General features: G+C 44.4%; 1 protein-coding gene across 4 annotated transcripts in view; it reads left to right on the forward strand.

The window, feature by feature from the left end:
* The window catches only part of LOC122556483 (glutamate receptor 1), a 208569-nt gene that overhangs the window by 79503 nt on the left and 110811 nt on the right, over positions 1-18255 (forward strand). For all 4 annotated transcript variants that reach the window (XM_043703159.2, XM_043703161.2, XM_043703160.2 and 1 more), the window contains exons 5-9: positions 2925-2978; positions 3337-3498; positions 4831-4998; positions 5335-5439; positions 13074-13184. In XM_043703159.2, coding sequence (XP_043559094.1) covers positions 2925-2978; positions 3337-3498; positions 4831-4998; positions 5335-5439; positions 13074-13184 — 600 coding nt within the window. The remainder of the gene's footprint in view (positions 1-2924; positions 2979-3336; positions 3499-4830; positions 4999-5334; positions 5440-13073; positions 13185-18255) is intronic.

Consider the following 18255-nt stretch of genomic DNA (forward strand, 5'->3'; position numbering starts at 1 on the left):
TAGTTCAGCTCATTTCACCCAGCTCCCCATTAACCCCTCCTTAAAGCTGACCTTTAGTTCCATTTTCTGGAGGTACAGATTTATCAGGGATGGGGTGAAGCTCTTGGATCAGAACATGATGTTTCAGAGGTTTGCTCTTTCTCCTGCAACAAACAGTGAATATTTTCTCACAGAAGAATTAGACGTTGGCAAAATGTCTAAATGGAGGAGAAGCTGAATAACCTTAATCTTGCATTGGTTAGTGGGAAAAGTAATATTCACTGCACACAAGTACCAAGCAATGGCCATCTGCAGCAATACAGAATCCAACCATCTCCTTATGGTATTCAGAAGCATAACCATCACTGAATCCCCTACTATCAACATCCCTGCTGTTACTAACACTGACCAGAAACTATGGATGAGCCACATAAATTGTGTATCTGTAAGAACAGGTCGGAATCTATGAATTCTATGGCAATTCATTCACCTCCTGACTTCTCAAAACATACCATTTAAAACGGATAAATTAATGGTGTGATGGAATGTCCTCCAGTTGCTTGGATGAGTGCAGCTCCAACAGCACTCAAAAAGAGTTCAAAACCAGTCAGGCCAAAGTAGCCGCTTGACTGCCACCTTCATTGTTCATTACCATCCCACACTCGTGCGCTGTGGCAGCAGTGTGTTCCATCTACAAGATGCACTGCAGAAATTTATCAAAGTTCTTTGGATTGGACATTCCAAATCACAACTACACTTGATGGATGAAGACAGCAAACACATGGGAACACTATGTGATTGCACCTAAACTTGAGAGGGACCAATATCCTGGCAAGGAGGTTTGCCAGTGTCACTCAGAAGGGTTTAAACTAATGTAGCAGAAGGGTGGGAACTAGAGCAGTTAGTCGGTAAATAAAATGACTGAAGAGGAGCCAGAGACAAAGGCCAGTAAGGCTAGGAGGAAGAGTTGACACGGGGAGGTTACTGAACATGGTGGAATGGACAGTCTGAACTGCATTATATTGATGTGAGGAGTATGATAGGTAAGGCAGGTGAACTTAGAGCTTGGATTAGTACAAGCTATTGCAGACACTTGTTTGAGAGAGGGACAAAACTGGCAGCTTAACATTTCAGAAGTTAGATCTTTCAGGTAAGGTAGAGAGGGATGTATAAGAGGTGAAGGAGTCATGTTACTGATCAGGGAAAATATCACAGTTGCACTGAGCGAGGACACCTTGGAATGTTCACCCACTGAGGCCATATTGTAGAGCTCAGGAAAAGGAAGGGTGCGATCACTTTATGGTGTTGTACGACAGGCCTCCCAACAGCCAGCGGGTGGTAGATGAATAAATATAGTGGACAGATGATGAAAAATGTAAAAACAAGAGTTGATGTCGGTGATTTTTACTTCCCCCTATACTGACTGGGACTTGCTCAGTGCCAGGGGTTTGGATGGGGGTAATTGGCTAGGTGTGTCCAAGATAGTTTTTTGAAGCAAATAGTCTAACTCAGGAAGGGGCCATACTAGACATAGTATTGGGAAATGAGCCCGTGATAAAAGTTTCACGGGGGGAGCATTTCGGGAACAGTGACTATAATTTTTTAAAGTTTTAAATTATTCTTGGATTAGGATAAAAGTAGTTCTTGGATGAAAGTACTAAACTTCAGGAAGACAAACTACCATAACGTTAGGCAGGAACTGGGGAATGTAGATTAGGGAGGTGGCTGTTTGATGGGAAATCCATACTTGCCATGTGTAAATCCTTTAAAGGCCAAAGAGTCATACAACATGGAAACAAACCCTTCAGTCCAACTCATCCAAGCCGACCAAGTTTCCCAAACTAACAGATGGCAATTGGCATGTTTACCTTCATCAGTTAGAACATAGAATACAAATATTGGGGAGTCATGTTGAAACTGTACTGAACTTCACTTAGGCCATATTTGGAATATTGTGCATTGTTCTGGCCGCCACACCACCAGAAGGATGTGGAGGCTTTAGAGAGGGTACAGGAACAGTTGACCAGGATGTTTCTTGGTTTGGAGGGTGCTAGCTACAAGGAGAGATTGGACAAACTTGGTTTGTTTTCACTTGAATGTTGGAAGGTGAGGGGAGACCTGTTAGAAGTGTACAATATTGAGAGGCATGAATAGTTGGAGTATTTTTCCTCAGAAAGAAATGTCAATTATTAGCGGACATATGTTTAAGATAAAGGGGGGTAAGTTTAAAGGAGATGTGAGAGGCAAGTACTCTTGGTGGTAAGTGCCTGGAATGCACAGCCAGAGGAAGTGGTTACAATAGCAATGACAGATATGTGAATGGACAGGAAATAGACAGTTATCGACTATCAGGAGGCGATAGGATTTTGGTTTAGAAAAAACATCACTTGTCAACACAGGCTTGCTGGGACGAGGGGCCTGTTTCTGTGCTGTACTGTTCTCCGTAACCACCATCTGTAAGTTATACTCCAAGCCACACGTTGTCCTGATTAGGAAACATATCACTGTCCCTTCAGTGTAACTGACTCAAAACGCTGGAACTCAGTTCCTAACAGCACTGCTGTGTGAATCCACACCAAATGGACTGCTGCAGTGCAGGGAGGTAGTTCCCCATGCACCTTCCCAAGGCAGCTGGGGATGAGAAATCAATACTGGCCAGACACTGACATTCAGCATCTTGACCACATTCTGCCACTAGACAAGCCCGTGACTGCAGATTGTGGCCCGATCTTCACTTCACCATGTATCAGTGACTGCCTTGTCAATCAGTGATCTGTCCAACTCAGCCTTAACTGTAGTCAGTGACCCTGGGTCCACTTTGTTTGGGGACAGAAAAATCACAGACCAAAGATCCGACCTGAGCGAGAAAGTAAACACTTTAAATATCACATGGGACAAGCCACTTGAGCTGGTTAAAAAAATGTTGTATTCTCTGTGTTTTACAGATCATAAGCATTGGAAAGCACATCCGAGGTTATCAGTACATCTTCGCAAGCCTGGTAAGTTTACAACAACCAGTCCTGAATCCCAGCTCAGTCTCAGTGGGTGACCAGCCCTGAATCCCAGCTCAGTCAGTCGGAGACCAGCCCTGAATCCCAGTTCAGTCAGGGGAGACTAACCCTGAATCCCAGCTCAGTCAGGGGAGCCCAGCCCTGAATCCCAGCTCAGTCTCAGTGGGTGACCAGCCCTGAATCCCAGCTCAATCAGTGGGAGACCAGCCCTGAATCCCAACTCAGTCAGGGGAGACTAACCCTGAATCCCAAGGAAATTAATGCAGTCAATTTAAGAATTGAACAGATTTAGGGCCCCTATCTGATGCTGATAATCTGCATCTTTCTGTTTTGGTTTGTATCGAAGGGTTTCCTTGACATGGATCTGGATAAATTCCAGCATGCAGGAGCAAATGTGACTGGGTTTCAGATTGTGCGGCCTGACAGTGCTCAAGTATCAAAATTCCTTCAGCGCTGGAAAAAACTAGATGGCAAAGAGTATCAAGGAATTGAAGGACATAAACTGAAGGTAGGAGGTTTTAGTATGCTGTTGAAATTATTCTTCCCACCTTGGGAACATACAGTAACTGAGTCCATCCAACTCAGTGAGATTAGTGTGGCGACATCTCAGAGCCACTGATAACAGGAGCATAAGAAACAGGAAGTGGTGCACCCCATTTGGCCTCTTGGTCCATCTCTGCTATTCATTAAGATAAAGGCTGGTCTTTGATTTCAACTCAATTTTCTGCAAAGGAATTCCTTGATGCTGTGAGCAACACTTTCTTTGGACCTTAAGGTTCAAGTCCCACTCCCTACTTTATAGCATTGGAAGGATTGTGCCAAACAGGTTAATTGCCAATCTGTAAAATCTTCCTGGCAGGCAGTAAGAATGAGAGAGTTACCCAGTTAATGAGAGCTATGTAGTAGTGATCGTGCTCTAATATCCCCATGTTAAAAGACCCTGCGCACATATTCTCACCATGAGTGAACATCATCCTTGCTCTGAGGGACTATGCACATGCTGTTCACCCTAACCCCACATCCTTTTATTGCCTCATTATACAGACTGCATGTAGTCTTGAACATGCTTAATGACAGATTTTACATTTCCATGGGCTATGGAATTCCTAAGAGAACCTGGCTCAGACTTTCAGTAGCATTTCCATCACAAAATAAAGAAGATCCCTCGCATATACTGGCACTTGTCAGCACTGAGGACCAGCGGGTGGGGAAATCAGTGATCCCAGTGAAGAGATGCCTGTTGAAGGTGGAGTAGGAGGCGTATCATGGAGTCAGAGAGGATTGTACTTATTTCTTGACTCTCTTGATTATTTGGAATTATCTTGACATTATCCCTCCACCTATACATTCTGCGCCTGTGTACCTCCCTTCGCTTCACCTGAAGAAGGAGCACTGCTCCGAAAGCTTGTGATTTTAAATAAATCTGTTGGACTATAACCTGGTGTCATATGACTTCTGAATAGAGAATGTTATTCCCCTTCTTGGGCCAATTCCAACTGCTGTTAGTGAGACAGGGGAGTGAGTGGAAAGTGTCTCTTAAATCAACTCTTTTCTAAGTCATGCTATTAATGTTCAAGTTTGTAGCTCACTGGGTCCTGCCTGCTGACAGCAGTTAACCAAGCTTATGGTGTTCAGAGAGGGTCAGACATGTCTGGCATCACATTTCCCTGTCAGATTAAACTGCCAGCCAGAGACTTAACCTTTCAAGTCATTTGACGGTTTCAGCAGCTCACTGTTCACACCCTGTCAGCCTCTCATTTACACTGTGACACCTCGTATTTACGTCCCAGTTCTCAGACAGGATCTCACTCACAGTCCATTTCCCTTTCCTCTCCTACAGTATACATCAGCTATGACCTTCGATGGAGTGCTCGTGCTGTCTGAAGCTTTCAAGTACCTACGCAAGACACGGATCGACATCTCTCGGAGAGGAAACGCGGGAGACTGTTTGGCAAACCCTGCTGTACCATGGGGTCAAGGGATAGACATTCAACGAGCCTTACAGCAGGTACAGCATCATGATGGGGAAGCTCCCAAGGATTTCTCTACCCTGTCCCAGACAGGTACAGCACAGGGTTAGATACAGAGTAAAGCTCCCTTCTCACTGTCCCCATCAAACACTTCCCAGACAGGTACCGCACAGGGTTGGATATAGAGTAAAGCCCCTTCTTCACTGTCCCCATTAATCTTCCCAGGACATGCATAGCATGGGGGTGGATACAAAGTAAAGATTCCTCTGCACTATCCCAACAAACATTCCCAGGATAGGTACAGCACAGGTTTAGAAACAGCGTAAAGCTCTCCCTACATGCTGAAATGTGGTTTATGTCTGGCTGAGTTGCAGGTTCGTAGTGACGGATTAACTGGGAACATTCAGTTTAATGAATTTGGACATCGGACCAACTACACCGTCAATGTGTTGGAGCTGAAAAGTGATGGAATTAGAAAGGTAAGTGAATGTTGTACAGTGCCTTCAATACAGCCCATCACCACAAATATCGGCGACAACCTGTATCCACCTTGTTAATTCCCAATACAATAGACCATCCTTACCACCTATACTCCCAAATCAGCTGTAGGCCAAAACTACCCGTACCCCATCCCACCTGTAACCCCACACCACCTGTATCTCCAAACCAGCCATTCCCTCAAACGAGGTGTGTCCCCAACCATTTATACCCCAAACCATCTGCTGTCCAACCCCAATCCTCCATGCCAGCTAAATACCCAAATTAGTTATACCCCCAAATCACTGTATCCCCAAACCACCAGTACCCCAGACCTTTTATGAATCCAAGCTGCCAAGCCTCCAAACCCAAGCCACCTATACCCCCAAATGACCTATAAGCCTCCAAACCACCTCTACCTACAGTCCACCTATCACCCCCTCAAACCACCGATACCCCCCTACCACCTATACTCCCAAAGCCACCTATACCCCCAATCCAACTATAACTCCCCAAGCCTCCTATGCTCTCAAGTCACCTATAGCCCTCCCAAAATGGGCAGCACGGTGGCACAGTGGTTAGCACTGCTGTCTCACAGCGCCAGAGACCCAGGTTCAATTCCCGCCTCAGGCGACTGACTGTGTGGAGTTTGCACATTCTCCCTGTGTCTGTGTGAGTTCCGGGTGCTCCGGTTTCCTCCCACAGTCCAAAGATGTGCAGATTAGGTGAATTGGCCATGCTAAATTGCCCGTAGTGTTAGGTGAAGGGGGGAATGTAGGGGAATGGGTCTGGATGGGTTGCGCTTCGGTGGGTCGGTGTGGACTTGTTGGGCCAAAGGGCCTGTTTCCGCACTGTAAGTAAGTAATCTAATCAAACCTATACCACCAAACAACCTATAAACCCCCAGTCCACGTATACACCCCAAACCACCTATAACCACTCCCTCCAAACCACTTGTAACCATCTATTCCTCCAGTCCATCCATACTCCAAGAGTACCTGCACTCCCAGAAACTTTAACCAAACACCCTCCCAGCCTACACCCTCTAAATATCCAGTTGGGTGGAGAGGACATGTTGAGTAGCATGGTAGGTGTGATTGAGGGATGTGTGGAGAAATGGTTGAAGTATATGTTGAAGTTGGTAGGTCGACTGACAGGTAGAGTGAGAAGCTGGATGGATAAGACTGATTTGTCACAATATGGATAGAGTCATAGAGTCACAGCACAGAAACAAACTCTTCAATCTAGTTCCTCTGCACCAACCAGACATCCCAATCTGACCTAGTCCCATTTGCCAGCATTTAGCCCTACACCTCAAAACCCCCTTCCTCTTAAATGTTGTAATTGTACCCTCATCCACCACCTCCTCTGGAAGCTCTTTCCATACATGCACCACACTCTGCGTGAAAAAGTTGCCCTCGGCTCCTTTTTTAAATCTCTCCACTCTCGCCTTAAATCTTTGCCCTTTAGTTTTGAACTCCCTTAACTGAGGAAAAAGACCTTGGCTATTCACCCTGTCCATGCCCCTCATGATTTTATAAGCCTCCATAAGGTTATCCTTCAGCCTCTGATGCTTCAGGCAAGAAAGCGCCAGCCTATTCACCCTCTCCCTATAACTCGAAGCCGACAACATCTTTGTAAATCATTTCTGCACCCTCTCAAGTTTAACAACATCCTTCCTGTAGAAAGGTGACCAGAATTGTGCACAGTATTCTAACAGTGGCCTCACCAATGTCCTGTCTAGCCATAATAATACATCCCAATTCTGATACTCAGTGTTCTGGCCAATGAAGCCAAGCATGCCAAATGCCTTCTTCACCACCCTGTCAACCTGCCATTCCACTTTCAAGGAATTATGCACCTGCACCTCTAAGTCTCTTTGTTCAGCAACACCCCCCAGGACCCTATCATTAACTGTCTAAGTCCTGCCCTGATTTGCCTCACCAAAATGCAATGTTTCACATTTATCTAAATTAAACTCCATCTGCCATTCCTTGGCCCATCTGCCCATCTGATCAACGCCCCATCTAAAAGTTGAAGTTCTAAATTGGAGAAAGGCCAATTTTGACGGTATTAGGCAAGATCTTTCAAAAGCTGATTGGGTGCAGATTTTCGCAGGTAAAGGAACAGCTGGAAAATGGGAAGCCTTCAGAAATGAGATAACGAGAATCCTGTAAAAGTATATTCCTGTTAGGGTGAAAAGAAAGGCTGATAGGTATAGGGAATGCCTAAAGAAATTGAGGGTTTGGTTAAGAAAAAGAAGGAAGCATAGACAGGATAGATCGAGTGAATCCTTAGAAGAGTATAAAGGCAGTAGGAGTATACTAAAGAAGGAAATCAAGAAGGCAAAAAGGGGACATGAGCTAGCTTTGGCAAATAGAATTAAGGAGAATCCAAAGGGTTTTTACAAATATATTAAGGATAAAAGGGTAACGAGGGAGAGAATAGGGCCCCTCAAAGATCAGCAAGGTGGCCTTTGTGTGGAGCCGCAGAAAATGGGGGAGATACTAAACAAGTATTTTGTATCAGTATTTACTGTGGAAAAAATATGGAAGATATAGAATGTAGAGAAATAGATGGTGACTCCATGAAAAGTGGATGTCTTGAAATGCATAAAGGTGGCTAACTCCCCAAGACCTAGTCAAGTGCACCCTAGAACTCTGTGGGAAGCTAGAGAAATGATTGCTGGGCCACTTATTGAGATATTTGTATCATCGATAGTCACAGGTGAGGTGCTGGAAGACTGGAGGTTGGCTAACGTGGTGCCACTGTTAAGAAGGGTGGTAAGGACAAACCAGTTAGCCTGACATTGATGGTGGGCACGTTGTTGGAGGGAATCCTGAGGGACAGGATGTACATGTATTTGGAAAGGCAAGGACTGAATAGGGATAGTCAACATGGCTTTGTGCGTGGGAAATCATGTCTCATAAACTTGATTGAGTTTCATGAAGAAGTAACAAAGATGATTGATGAGGGCAGAACGGTAGATGTGGTCTATATGGACTTCAGTAAGGCGTTCAACAAGGTTCCCCATGGGAGACTGATTAGCAAGGTTAGATCTCAGGGAATACAGGGAGAACTAGCCATTTGGATACAGAACCGGCTCAAAGGTGGAAGACAAAGAGTGGTGGTGGAGGGTTGTTTTTCAGATTAAAGGCCTGTGACCAGTGGAGTGCCACAAGGATCAGTGCTGGGTCCTCTACTTTTTGTCATTTATGTAAATGATTTAGATGCAAGCATAAGAGGTATAGTTAGTAAGTTTGCAGATGACACCAAAGTTGGAGGTTGCGAAGAAGGTTACCTCAGATTACACCAGGATCTTGATCAGATGGGCCAATGGGCTGAGAAGTGGCAGATGGAGTTTAATTCAGATAAATGTGAGGTGCTGCATTTTGGGCAAGCAAATCTTAGCAGGACTTATACACTTAATGGTAAGGTAAAAACAATGACTGCAGATGCTGGAAACCAGTTTCTGGATTAGTGGTGCTGGAAGAGCACGGCAGTTCAGGCAGCATCCAAGGAGCAATGGTAAGGTCCCAGGGAGTGTTGCGGAACAAAGAGACCTTGGAGTGCAGGTTCATAGCTCCTTGAAAGTGGAGTGGCAGGTAGATAGGATAGTGAAGAAGGTGTTTGGTGTGCTTTCCTGTATTGGTCAGAGTATTGAGTACAGGAGTTGGGAGGTCTTGTTGCGGCTGTACAGGACATTGGTTAGGCCACTGTTGGAATATTGCGTGCAATTCTGGTCTCCTTCCTATTGGAAAGATGTTGTGAAAGTTGAAAGGATTCAGAAAAGATTTATAAGGATGTTGCCAGGATTGGAGGATTTGAGCTACAGGGAGAGGCTGAACAGGCTGGGGCTGTTTTCCGTGGAGTGTCGGAGGCTGAGGGGTGACTTTATAGAGGTTTACAAAATTATGAGGGGCATGGATAGGATAAATGGACAAAGTTTTTTCCCTGGGATGGGGGACTCCAGAGCTAGAAGGCATAAGTTTAGGGTGAGAGGGCAAAGATATAAAAGTAACCTAAGGGGCAACGTTTTCATACAGAGGGTGGTAAGTGTATGGAATGAGCTGCCAGAAGAGGAAGTGTTGGAGATCTTAAAATCCAAAATGGTAGATAAATCCCCAGGACCTGGTCAGTGTATCCCAGAACTCTGTGGGAATCTAGGAAAGTGATTGCTGAGCCCTTTGCTGATAAATTTGGGTGGAGGCTGGTACAATTGCAACATTTAAGAGGCATTTGCATGGGTATATGAATAGGAAGGGTTTGGAGGGATATGGGCCGGGTGCTGGCAGGTGTGACTAGATTGGGTTGGGATATCTGGTCGGCATGGACGGGTTGGTCCGAAGGGTCTGTTTCCATGCTGTACATCTCTATGACTATGACTATACTACTGTCCACTACACCGGCTATTTTGGTGTCATCTGCAAACTTACTAACCACCCCTACTGTATTCACATCCAAATAATTTATACAGGTAATAAAAAGCAGCATTCTCAACACCGAACCTTGTGGCATACCACTGGTCATGCGCCCCCAGTCCAAAATGCAACCCTCTACCATAACCCTCTCACACTAAGTTCAAGGCAATTTTGAATCCAATTTGCTAGCTCCCCCTCGATTACAATTATCTAATCATACTAACCAGTCTATCATGCTGAACCTTGTCAAGCGCTTTGCTGAAGTCCACATAGATAATGTCCATTGCTCTGCCTTCACGAATCTTCTTTGCCATCTCTTCAAAAAACTCAATCAAATTAGTGAGACATGATTTCCACACAAAAGCCATGATGATGATCACTAATCAGTTCTTGCCTTTCTAAATGCATTTATAGAGGAACATCGATTATTCAACATTCGATTAACTGAACAAACAAGATGATCCAAACAAGATCGCAGGGTCCCGATGTTATCTATGATAACTATGTTATCCGGCATCAATTATCTGGCGTTTAATTAACTGAATGAAATACAGCCTGCCCATGTCCTTTGAATAATCAAGGTTCCTCTGTCAATCCTGTCCCTCAGAGTCCCCTCCAACAACTTACTCACCACTGACATAAGGTTCCCCAGTCTATAGTTCCCTGGCTTTTTCTTCCAATTTTTCTTAAATAATGCCACCACATTAGCCAACCTCCAGTCTTCTGGCACCTCACCCATGGCTGTCAATGACACAAATTTCTCAGCAAGGGGCTCAGCAATCACTTTCCCAGATTCCCACAGAGTTCTGCGATACACTGATCAGGTCCTGGGGATTTATCTACATTTTTGGATTTTAAGATCTCCAGCACCACCTCTTCTGTAACATGAACTCTTTTCAAGACATTACCATTTATTTCCCCAGGTTCTCTAGCTATCATGTCCTTCTCCACAATAAACACTAACGCAAAATATTTGCTTATTATCTCACCCATCTCCTATAAATGGCCACGTTGATCTTTAAGAGGTCATATTCACTCCTTATCTACTCTCTCGCTCTTAATGTATTTACAGAATCTCTTTTGATTCTCCTTAACTGTACCTGCCAAAGTTGTCTCATGTCCCCTTTTTATCCTCTTGAGTTCCCTCTGAGATATACTCCTACTGCCCTTATACTCCTGTAACGATTTACTCGATCCCAGCTGTTACACCTCACATATGCTTCCTTATTTTTCTTGTCCAGAGCCTCAATTTCTCTAGTCAATCAACACCTACCTTGCCCTCCCACTAACAAGAACTCTCGTTATCTCATTTTTAAAGGCCTCCATTTCCCAACTGTCCCTTTACCTGAGATAGGCTCCCCTAATCAGCATTGAAAGTTCCTGTCAATACCATCAAAATTGCCCTTCCTCCAATTTAGAACTTTAAACTTTTTGATCAGTTCCACCTTTTTCCATATCTTAAAACTGATAAAACAATGATCACTTGCCCCTCAGTGCTACCCTAAAGACACCTTAGTCACTTGCCCTGCCTTATTTCCCAAGAGAACATCAAGTCTTGCTCCTTCTCTAGTAGGTACATCCTGGAGAAAAAAGTAAGTTTTCTTGTTCACACTTAACAAAATTCATCCCCATCCAAGCTCTTAGCGCAATGACTGTCCCAACTGATGTCTGGAAAGTTAAAATCCCTACTATTACAACCCTGTTATTCTTACAGATCTCCTCATATATTTGCTTCTCAATTTCCCACTGACTGTTGAAGAGGGGTCTATAATACAGAGTGATCGTTCTTTATTTATTTCTCAGTCCCACCCGTATAACTCTAGACAATCTCCAGAAATATCCTCCCTAAATACAGCCATATTTTATCCCTAACCAAACACACCCCTCTCCTCTTGCCTCCCATTCTATCCTTCTTATAATGTCAATACCCTGGAACATTAAGCTGCTAATCCTGGCCATCCCTGAGTCTTGTTTCTGTAATAGCTGTGATAACACAGTCCCATGTTTCCAACCATGCCCTAAGTTCATCTGCCTTACCTGTCAGTCCTCTTGCATTGAAGTAACTGTAATTTATTTTACCAGTCTTGCCAAACTTCATATACACACACACACACACACACACAGACACACCCCTCCCCTTCCAATTCAGGTGGAGCCCATCCCTCTTATACAGAGTTGAAAAATGTGGTGCTGGAAAACCACAGCAGGCCAGGAGAATCGGCGTTTCAGGCACTTATGCCCTACACGTTGATTCGCCTGCTCCTCGGATGCTGCCTGGCCTGCTGTGTTTTTCCAGCACCACATTTTTTCAACTCTGGTACTCCAGCATCTGCAGTCCTCCTAGTTCATCCCTCTTATACAGGTCATTTCTCTCTCTGAAGAGATCCCAATGTTTCGAAAATGTGAATCCTTGCCCCCTGCACCAACTTTGAGGAGAAAGTGAGGACTGCAGATGCTGGAGATCAGAGCTGAAAATGCTTTGCTAAAGAAGAGCTCATGCCCGAAACGTCGATTCTCCTGCTCCTTGGATGCTGCCTGACCTGCTGCGCTTTTCCAGCAACACATTTTCAGCCCTGCACCAACTTCTCAGCTGTGCATTCATCTCCTTTATCCTCCCATTCCTACTGTCACTAGCATGTCTAATAGGTCTCTCGAGGTGCCTACCTTTTAACCTCCTGATTAATTTCCTATATTCTTTCCGCAGAACTTCATCCCTTTCTCTACTGATGTCATTAGTACTCAGGTACACAACAACCTCCTACTGGTCACTCTCCCCTTTCAGAATATTCTGCACCCTCTCAGACCCATCCTTGGCCCTGGCACCAGGGAGGCAACACACCATCCTGGTGGCTCACTGACCCCCACAGAAAAGTCGTACTGTTCCCCAGTCTTCAACAATTCCCAATTATAATCAAACCTGACATACCCCTCATTAACATGCAGCTCGTTATGGTACCTGAAACCTGACCATCAGTGCTATACTCCCCTCAGAGGCCAGTGCCCTACAGTATCCAAAACAGCAACTGTTGCTCATCCCTGACTGTTGTGGAGAAGGCGGTGGTGAGCTGCCTTCTTTAACTGCTGTTTTACATTTACTGTAGGTAGAATCACAGGGGAGGGGTTTACAGGAGTGGTAAAGGAATGGTGATATATTTTTTCATCAGGATGGTGAATGACTTGGAATGGAACATGCTCATTAATACTGCTTTTTACAGATCGGCTATTGGAATGAAGATGACAAGTTTGTTGCAACAACAGGGGACCATCAAACTGGCAATGACACCAGTGGCATCCAGAATCGAACATATTTTGTAACAACAATCTTAGTAAGTGTTGCTATGCTGAGTGTGAATGGGTAGCTGAGTGAACCATAATAACTTCTCATATTTCTGTATGTGGAACCCAGAAAGAAATAAAGACTAGACAAAATCTCACCGAGCAACAGAGTGAGCTAAACGGGCTGAATGACCTCCTTTTTTCCTGTGGTGTCCTTTCCATAGTCGGTCCATGTGGCGACTTCTGTGGAGGGTTGGGAGGTCTCAGAGGTACCAAGAATCAAAGAAACAGAAGGAGCATTCAATCACTTGAAGCAGTTCTGCTGTTCACTGAGTCTATACCTGATCTATATCCTAGCTCTACATACCTGCCTTGGTTCCACAACCTTCAATATCATTACCCCACAAAAATCATTCACACATCCAACATTGAGGGTGTGGTGATGTAGTGGGTATGTTGTTGGCCTAGTAAGCTAGAGGAGCATAGCAGGCTTTTCCAGCACCACACTCTCGACTCTAATCTCCAGCATCTGCAGTCCTCACTTTCACCTAGTAAGCCAGAGGGATAGACAAATGCTTTTGGGACATATGTTCACATTTCCTCACAGCTGCTGCTGAAACTTACATTCAGTTAATAAATCTGGAATATAAAACCAATATAGTACCTTAAAAACATAAGACAAGGAACTGGACTGGGCCATTCAGTCCCTCGTGCCTGCCCAGCCATTTAATAGGATCATGGCTGATCTGACATTTCCCATGTCCACTTCTCTGCCTGTCCCCTGTAGCCCTTGGTTCTCCTACTGATCAAGAATCTATGTCAGCCTCAGATATAGACAAGGGCTATGCCCCCATAGCTCTCTGTGGTAAGGAGTTCCAAAGATTCAAAACACTCCAAGGAAGAAATTCCTCCTCACCTCAGTCTTAAATTGGTGTCTCTTTATTCTGAGACTATGCAATCTGGTCCTAGCCTCTCAACATTTATCCTGTCAAGGCTGTTAAGAATCCTGTATGCTTCAATGAGATCACCTCTCATTCTTCAAAATGCCAGTGAACAGAGTCCCAACCGAATTAGCCTTTGCTCATAAGACAATCCCTCCACACCAAGGATCATCCTAGTGAACCTTCTGTGAACTGTTTCCAGTGAAGTAGTATCTTTCCTTAAATAAGGGGACCAAAACTGCTCACAGTACTTCAGTTATAGTCTCACCAGCACCATGTACTGTTGCAGTAAGAGTTCCCTACTCTCACACTCCTACCCCTTTGAAATAAGGCCAACATTCCATTAGCATGACAGCTATCATTAGAAGAAAACTTGGATTACTGATGCCCTTTAAGGAAGGAAATCTGACGTTCTTACCTGCTCTGACATACACATGACTCCAGAGCCACAGCAATGTTGTTGGCTGTTAAAAATACATCCAAAATGGCCAGCCTGGCAAGCCATTCAGTTCAAAGACAAGTAGGAGCGACCAACATGTCTGTACCAACAATGCACACATCTCATGAAAAAAAAACAAGCAAGATGTTGGAGATGATGGAAATCCGATGGCAAAATCCTCTGAAGATTTTGGAAATGCTCAGCCAGCATCTGGAGAGAGAAATAAAGTTAACTCTCAGGTCAATGTGTTCTACCGAAAGGTTATTGACCAGATACATTAACCCTATTTCTCTTGCCAGGTGCTACCAGAGCTGCTGAGTATTCCTAGCAGTTTCTGTTTTCATTTCCAAAATCAATCCATCTTAGATTTAAAGTTTTCATTTGATCTCCCAGTTTTGAGAGCATTTTGAGGGCAAGAGTTACAGATTTGTTGTATCCTTGGTATGAGGAAGTGTTTGCTATCATCATTCCTGGATGACCTGGTTCAAATATTAACATTATATCTCCTTATCCTGATCTCTCCCTCCCAGAGGAAATAATTTTTCCTCTTTGACCTTACCAACTTCATTTACTCATTAAAATTCTCCACGTAAAGGTAGATGATGTTGATACATGTTTTAGAACTGAAACTTGATCCACTTCTCATAGAATCACAAAGGTGTGGAAACAGGCCTTTCAGCCCAACAAGTCCACACTGACCCTCCAAAGACCATATCACTCAGACCCATCCCCCTACCTGTTGGTCCAGTTCCTCTGTCTAATACACCTAACCTACACATCCATGAACACTATGATCAATTTGGCATGGCCAATCCACCTAAGTTGTACATCTTCAGACTGTGGGAGGAAACTGGAGCACCCAGAGGAAACCCACAAAAACACAGAGAGAATGTGCAAACTCCACATAGACAGTCACCCGAGGCTGGAATTGAACCTGGGTCCCTCACGCTGTGAGGTAGCAGTGCTAACCACTGAGCCATCGTGTCACCCAAAGCTGACAGTATGAACCCAGGACTGAGATAGGCCGTCTTACTGCAATCTCTGCCACTGGTGAGAGAAGTGATAAATTCAGCCAGTATTTTCACAATAGACCTCATATAAAAGTGTTAGCCCATCAGGATATTATCAACCCTTGACTCCTTCTGACCCTGCACCCTCTGTAGCCTTTGGCTTCTTCAGTGCTCTGCCACCAGTATCCTGACCTATTTTAAAGGTGTATTCACCCATCACCCCCAATTTCTGCTGAGCTATATTGGCTCCGCAGAACATAGGAACTGGAGTAGGCCATTCAGCCCATCGAGCCTGCTCCAACATTCAGCCTGTTCATTGCCATTTTCCCACACTAGCTCCCAATATATCCCTTGATGTCATTAGTCTTCGAAAATCTATCGACTTCTGTCTTTAATGTGCTCAATGATTGAGGTCCCTCACCCCTCTGGGGTAAAAAATTCCAAAGATTTATAAACCTCTGAGTGAAGAAATTATTCCTCATCCCAGTCCTCAGTGGCCTGCTCCTCACTCTATGCCTTTGGTTCTAGACTCACCTGCAAAGAGAAACATCTTATTTCCATCCACTTTCTCATGCTCTGTAAGACTTTTGTGTGGCTCAATGCAGTCAGTTCTCATTGTGTGACTCTCTGGAAAGTACAGGCTCACCTCCTCAATCTCACTTCTTTAGAAAATCCTGCAAACTGACAAAAGTGAACCTCTGTTGCACTCTTCCTATGGTATGTGCATCTAAACAGGGTGATTAAAAAATACTGACACGCTAAATTGTCACAGCATTGACAATATTAACATGCAACAGCTCACAGTATAACTCAGGTCTGCTGGATGGCCCCAGGATAAGTTTGAAACCAACACAAATAGTTTAATAGGGTGAGAATCTTTGGCTTATTGTAATAAGACCAGAAGATTACCACCTCAAAACTAGTCCAATAGTGCTGGGGGCGAGGAAAGCACAGTCTAGTCATTCTCTCTTGTATATAATACCAAGAGGGAGCTGAAATCCGTCAGGTGAGACCAACAAAAGAAATACATTAAGATTTGAAATGTAATTAGCAAGGGGTCACCAATGGGTTAAAGGTTTCATGTTCAGAATATGGATGTTGGTGGAGACTGGACAACATTCCATGAAATAGTTCAATCATCATCAGAAATCCAGGAGTAGATGTTAGCCCCATTACGGCTTTGACTGCTTACCATTATTTTTAGGCAGACAGTGACATAATTGTAAGGTCACTGGAATTGTAATCCATAGGACAAGGTTAGTATTCTGGGGATGAAGTTCAAATTGCCCGATCTAATTTCATAAACTCTGGATTTGCAAACTAGTTTCAGTAATAACAACCAGGAAATTTTCACAGGTTGTTATACAAACCCACCTGATTCACCAATACCCTTCAGGGAAGGAAATCTGCCATCTTTACCTGGTCTAGCTTATATGTGGCTCCAGACCCACAGCAATGTTAAATAAAATGGCCTAGAAAGCCACTTAGCACAAGAGGTAATCAGGGGGAGGCAACATATATGCTGGCCCTGCCAGCGATTCCTACATCCCATCAAATCACAATCTCACATATCTTAAATTTCTTGATGTCCAATAAACTATCCATTTAAGGGTTGCGTATAAAACGACTCAGCATCCATAGCAAACTGGGAGAGGATTTCATCGGTTTACAACATATTTCCTCATCTCAATCCCAAATGACCACCTCCTTATCTTGAGAATACATCCACCAGTTCTGTCCAGGAGAAAACATTAATCAGAAACACCCCTGTTGGACCCTCTTAAGAGTGTGCCATAGCAAGATCACTTGTCATTCTTTTAAATTCCAGGAAAGGGAGACCTATCCCACTCAGAGAAAAAGTGAGGGCTGCAGATGCTGGAGATCAGAGCTGAAAATGTGTTGCTGGAAAAGCGCAGCAGGTCAGGCAGCATCCAAGGAACAGGAGAATCGATGTTTCGGGCATAAGCCCTTCTTCAGGAATGAGGAAAGTGTGTCCAGCAGGCTAAGATAAAAGGTAGGGAGGAGGGACTTGGAGGGGGGTGGGGGGCTTTGGAAATGCGATAGGTGGAGGGAAGTCAAGGTGAGGGTGATAGGCCGGAGTGGGGTGGGGGCGGAGAGGTCAGGAAGATGATTGCAGGTTAGGAAGGCGGTGCTGAGTTCGAGACTCGAACTCAGCACCGCCTTCCTAACCTGCAATCATCTTCCTGACCTCTCCGCCCCCACCCCACTCCGGCCTATCACCCTCACCTTGACCTCCCTCCACCTATCGCATTTCCAAAGTCCCCCCCCAAAGTCCCTCCTCCCTACCTTTTATCTTAGCCTGCTGGACACACTTTCCTCATTCCTGAAGAAGGGCTTATGCCCGAAACGTCGATTCTCCTGTTCCTTGGATGCTGCCTGACCTTCTGCGCTTTTCCAGCAACACATTTTCAGCACCTATCCCACTCAAACTCTCTTCACAGTACAGTCCTCTCAATGAATCAATTTAGTCATTTTCTTTTGGTGGCAGCTCCTTGAAAGTTGATATAACCTTAAGAGCTACACACAGTGCCTTACTTGTAGTTTAACCAAAGCTTTACATATAATTACTGAAAGATTTATAAAGACATTCTTATTACCTTAAAGACTTACTCTTATGCTCCAGTCTTCCTGCAATTAAGGCAAATATATCATTTGTCTTCCTGCTGTATCTGCTTAGTAACTTTCTCTGATGTGTGTGCAAGGACATGCA

Source organism: Chiloscyllium plagiosum, unplaced genomic scaffold (genome assembly GCF_037043375.1).
Source record: "Chiloscyllium plagiosum isolate Xiang-an unplaced genomic scaffold, Cpla_swu_hap1 HiC_scaffold_16, whole genome shotgun sequence".
NCBI lineage: Eukaryota > Metazoa > Chordata > Chondrichthyes > Orectolobiformes > Hemiscylliidae > Chiloscyllium > Chiloscyllium plagiosum.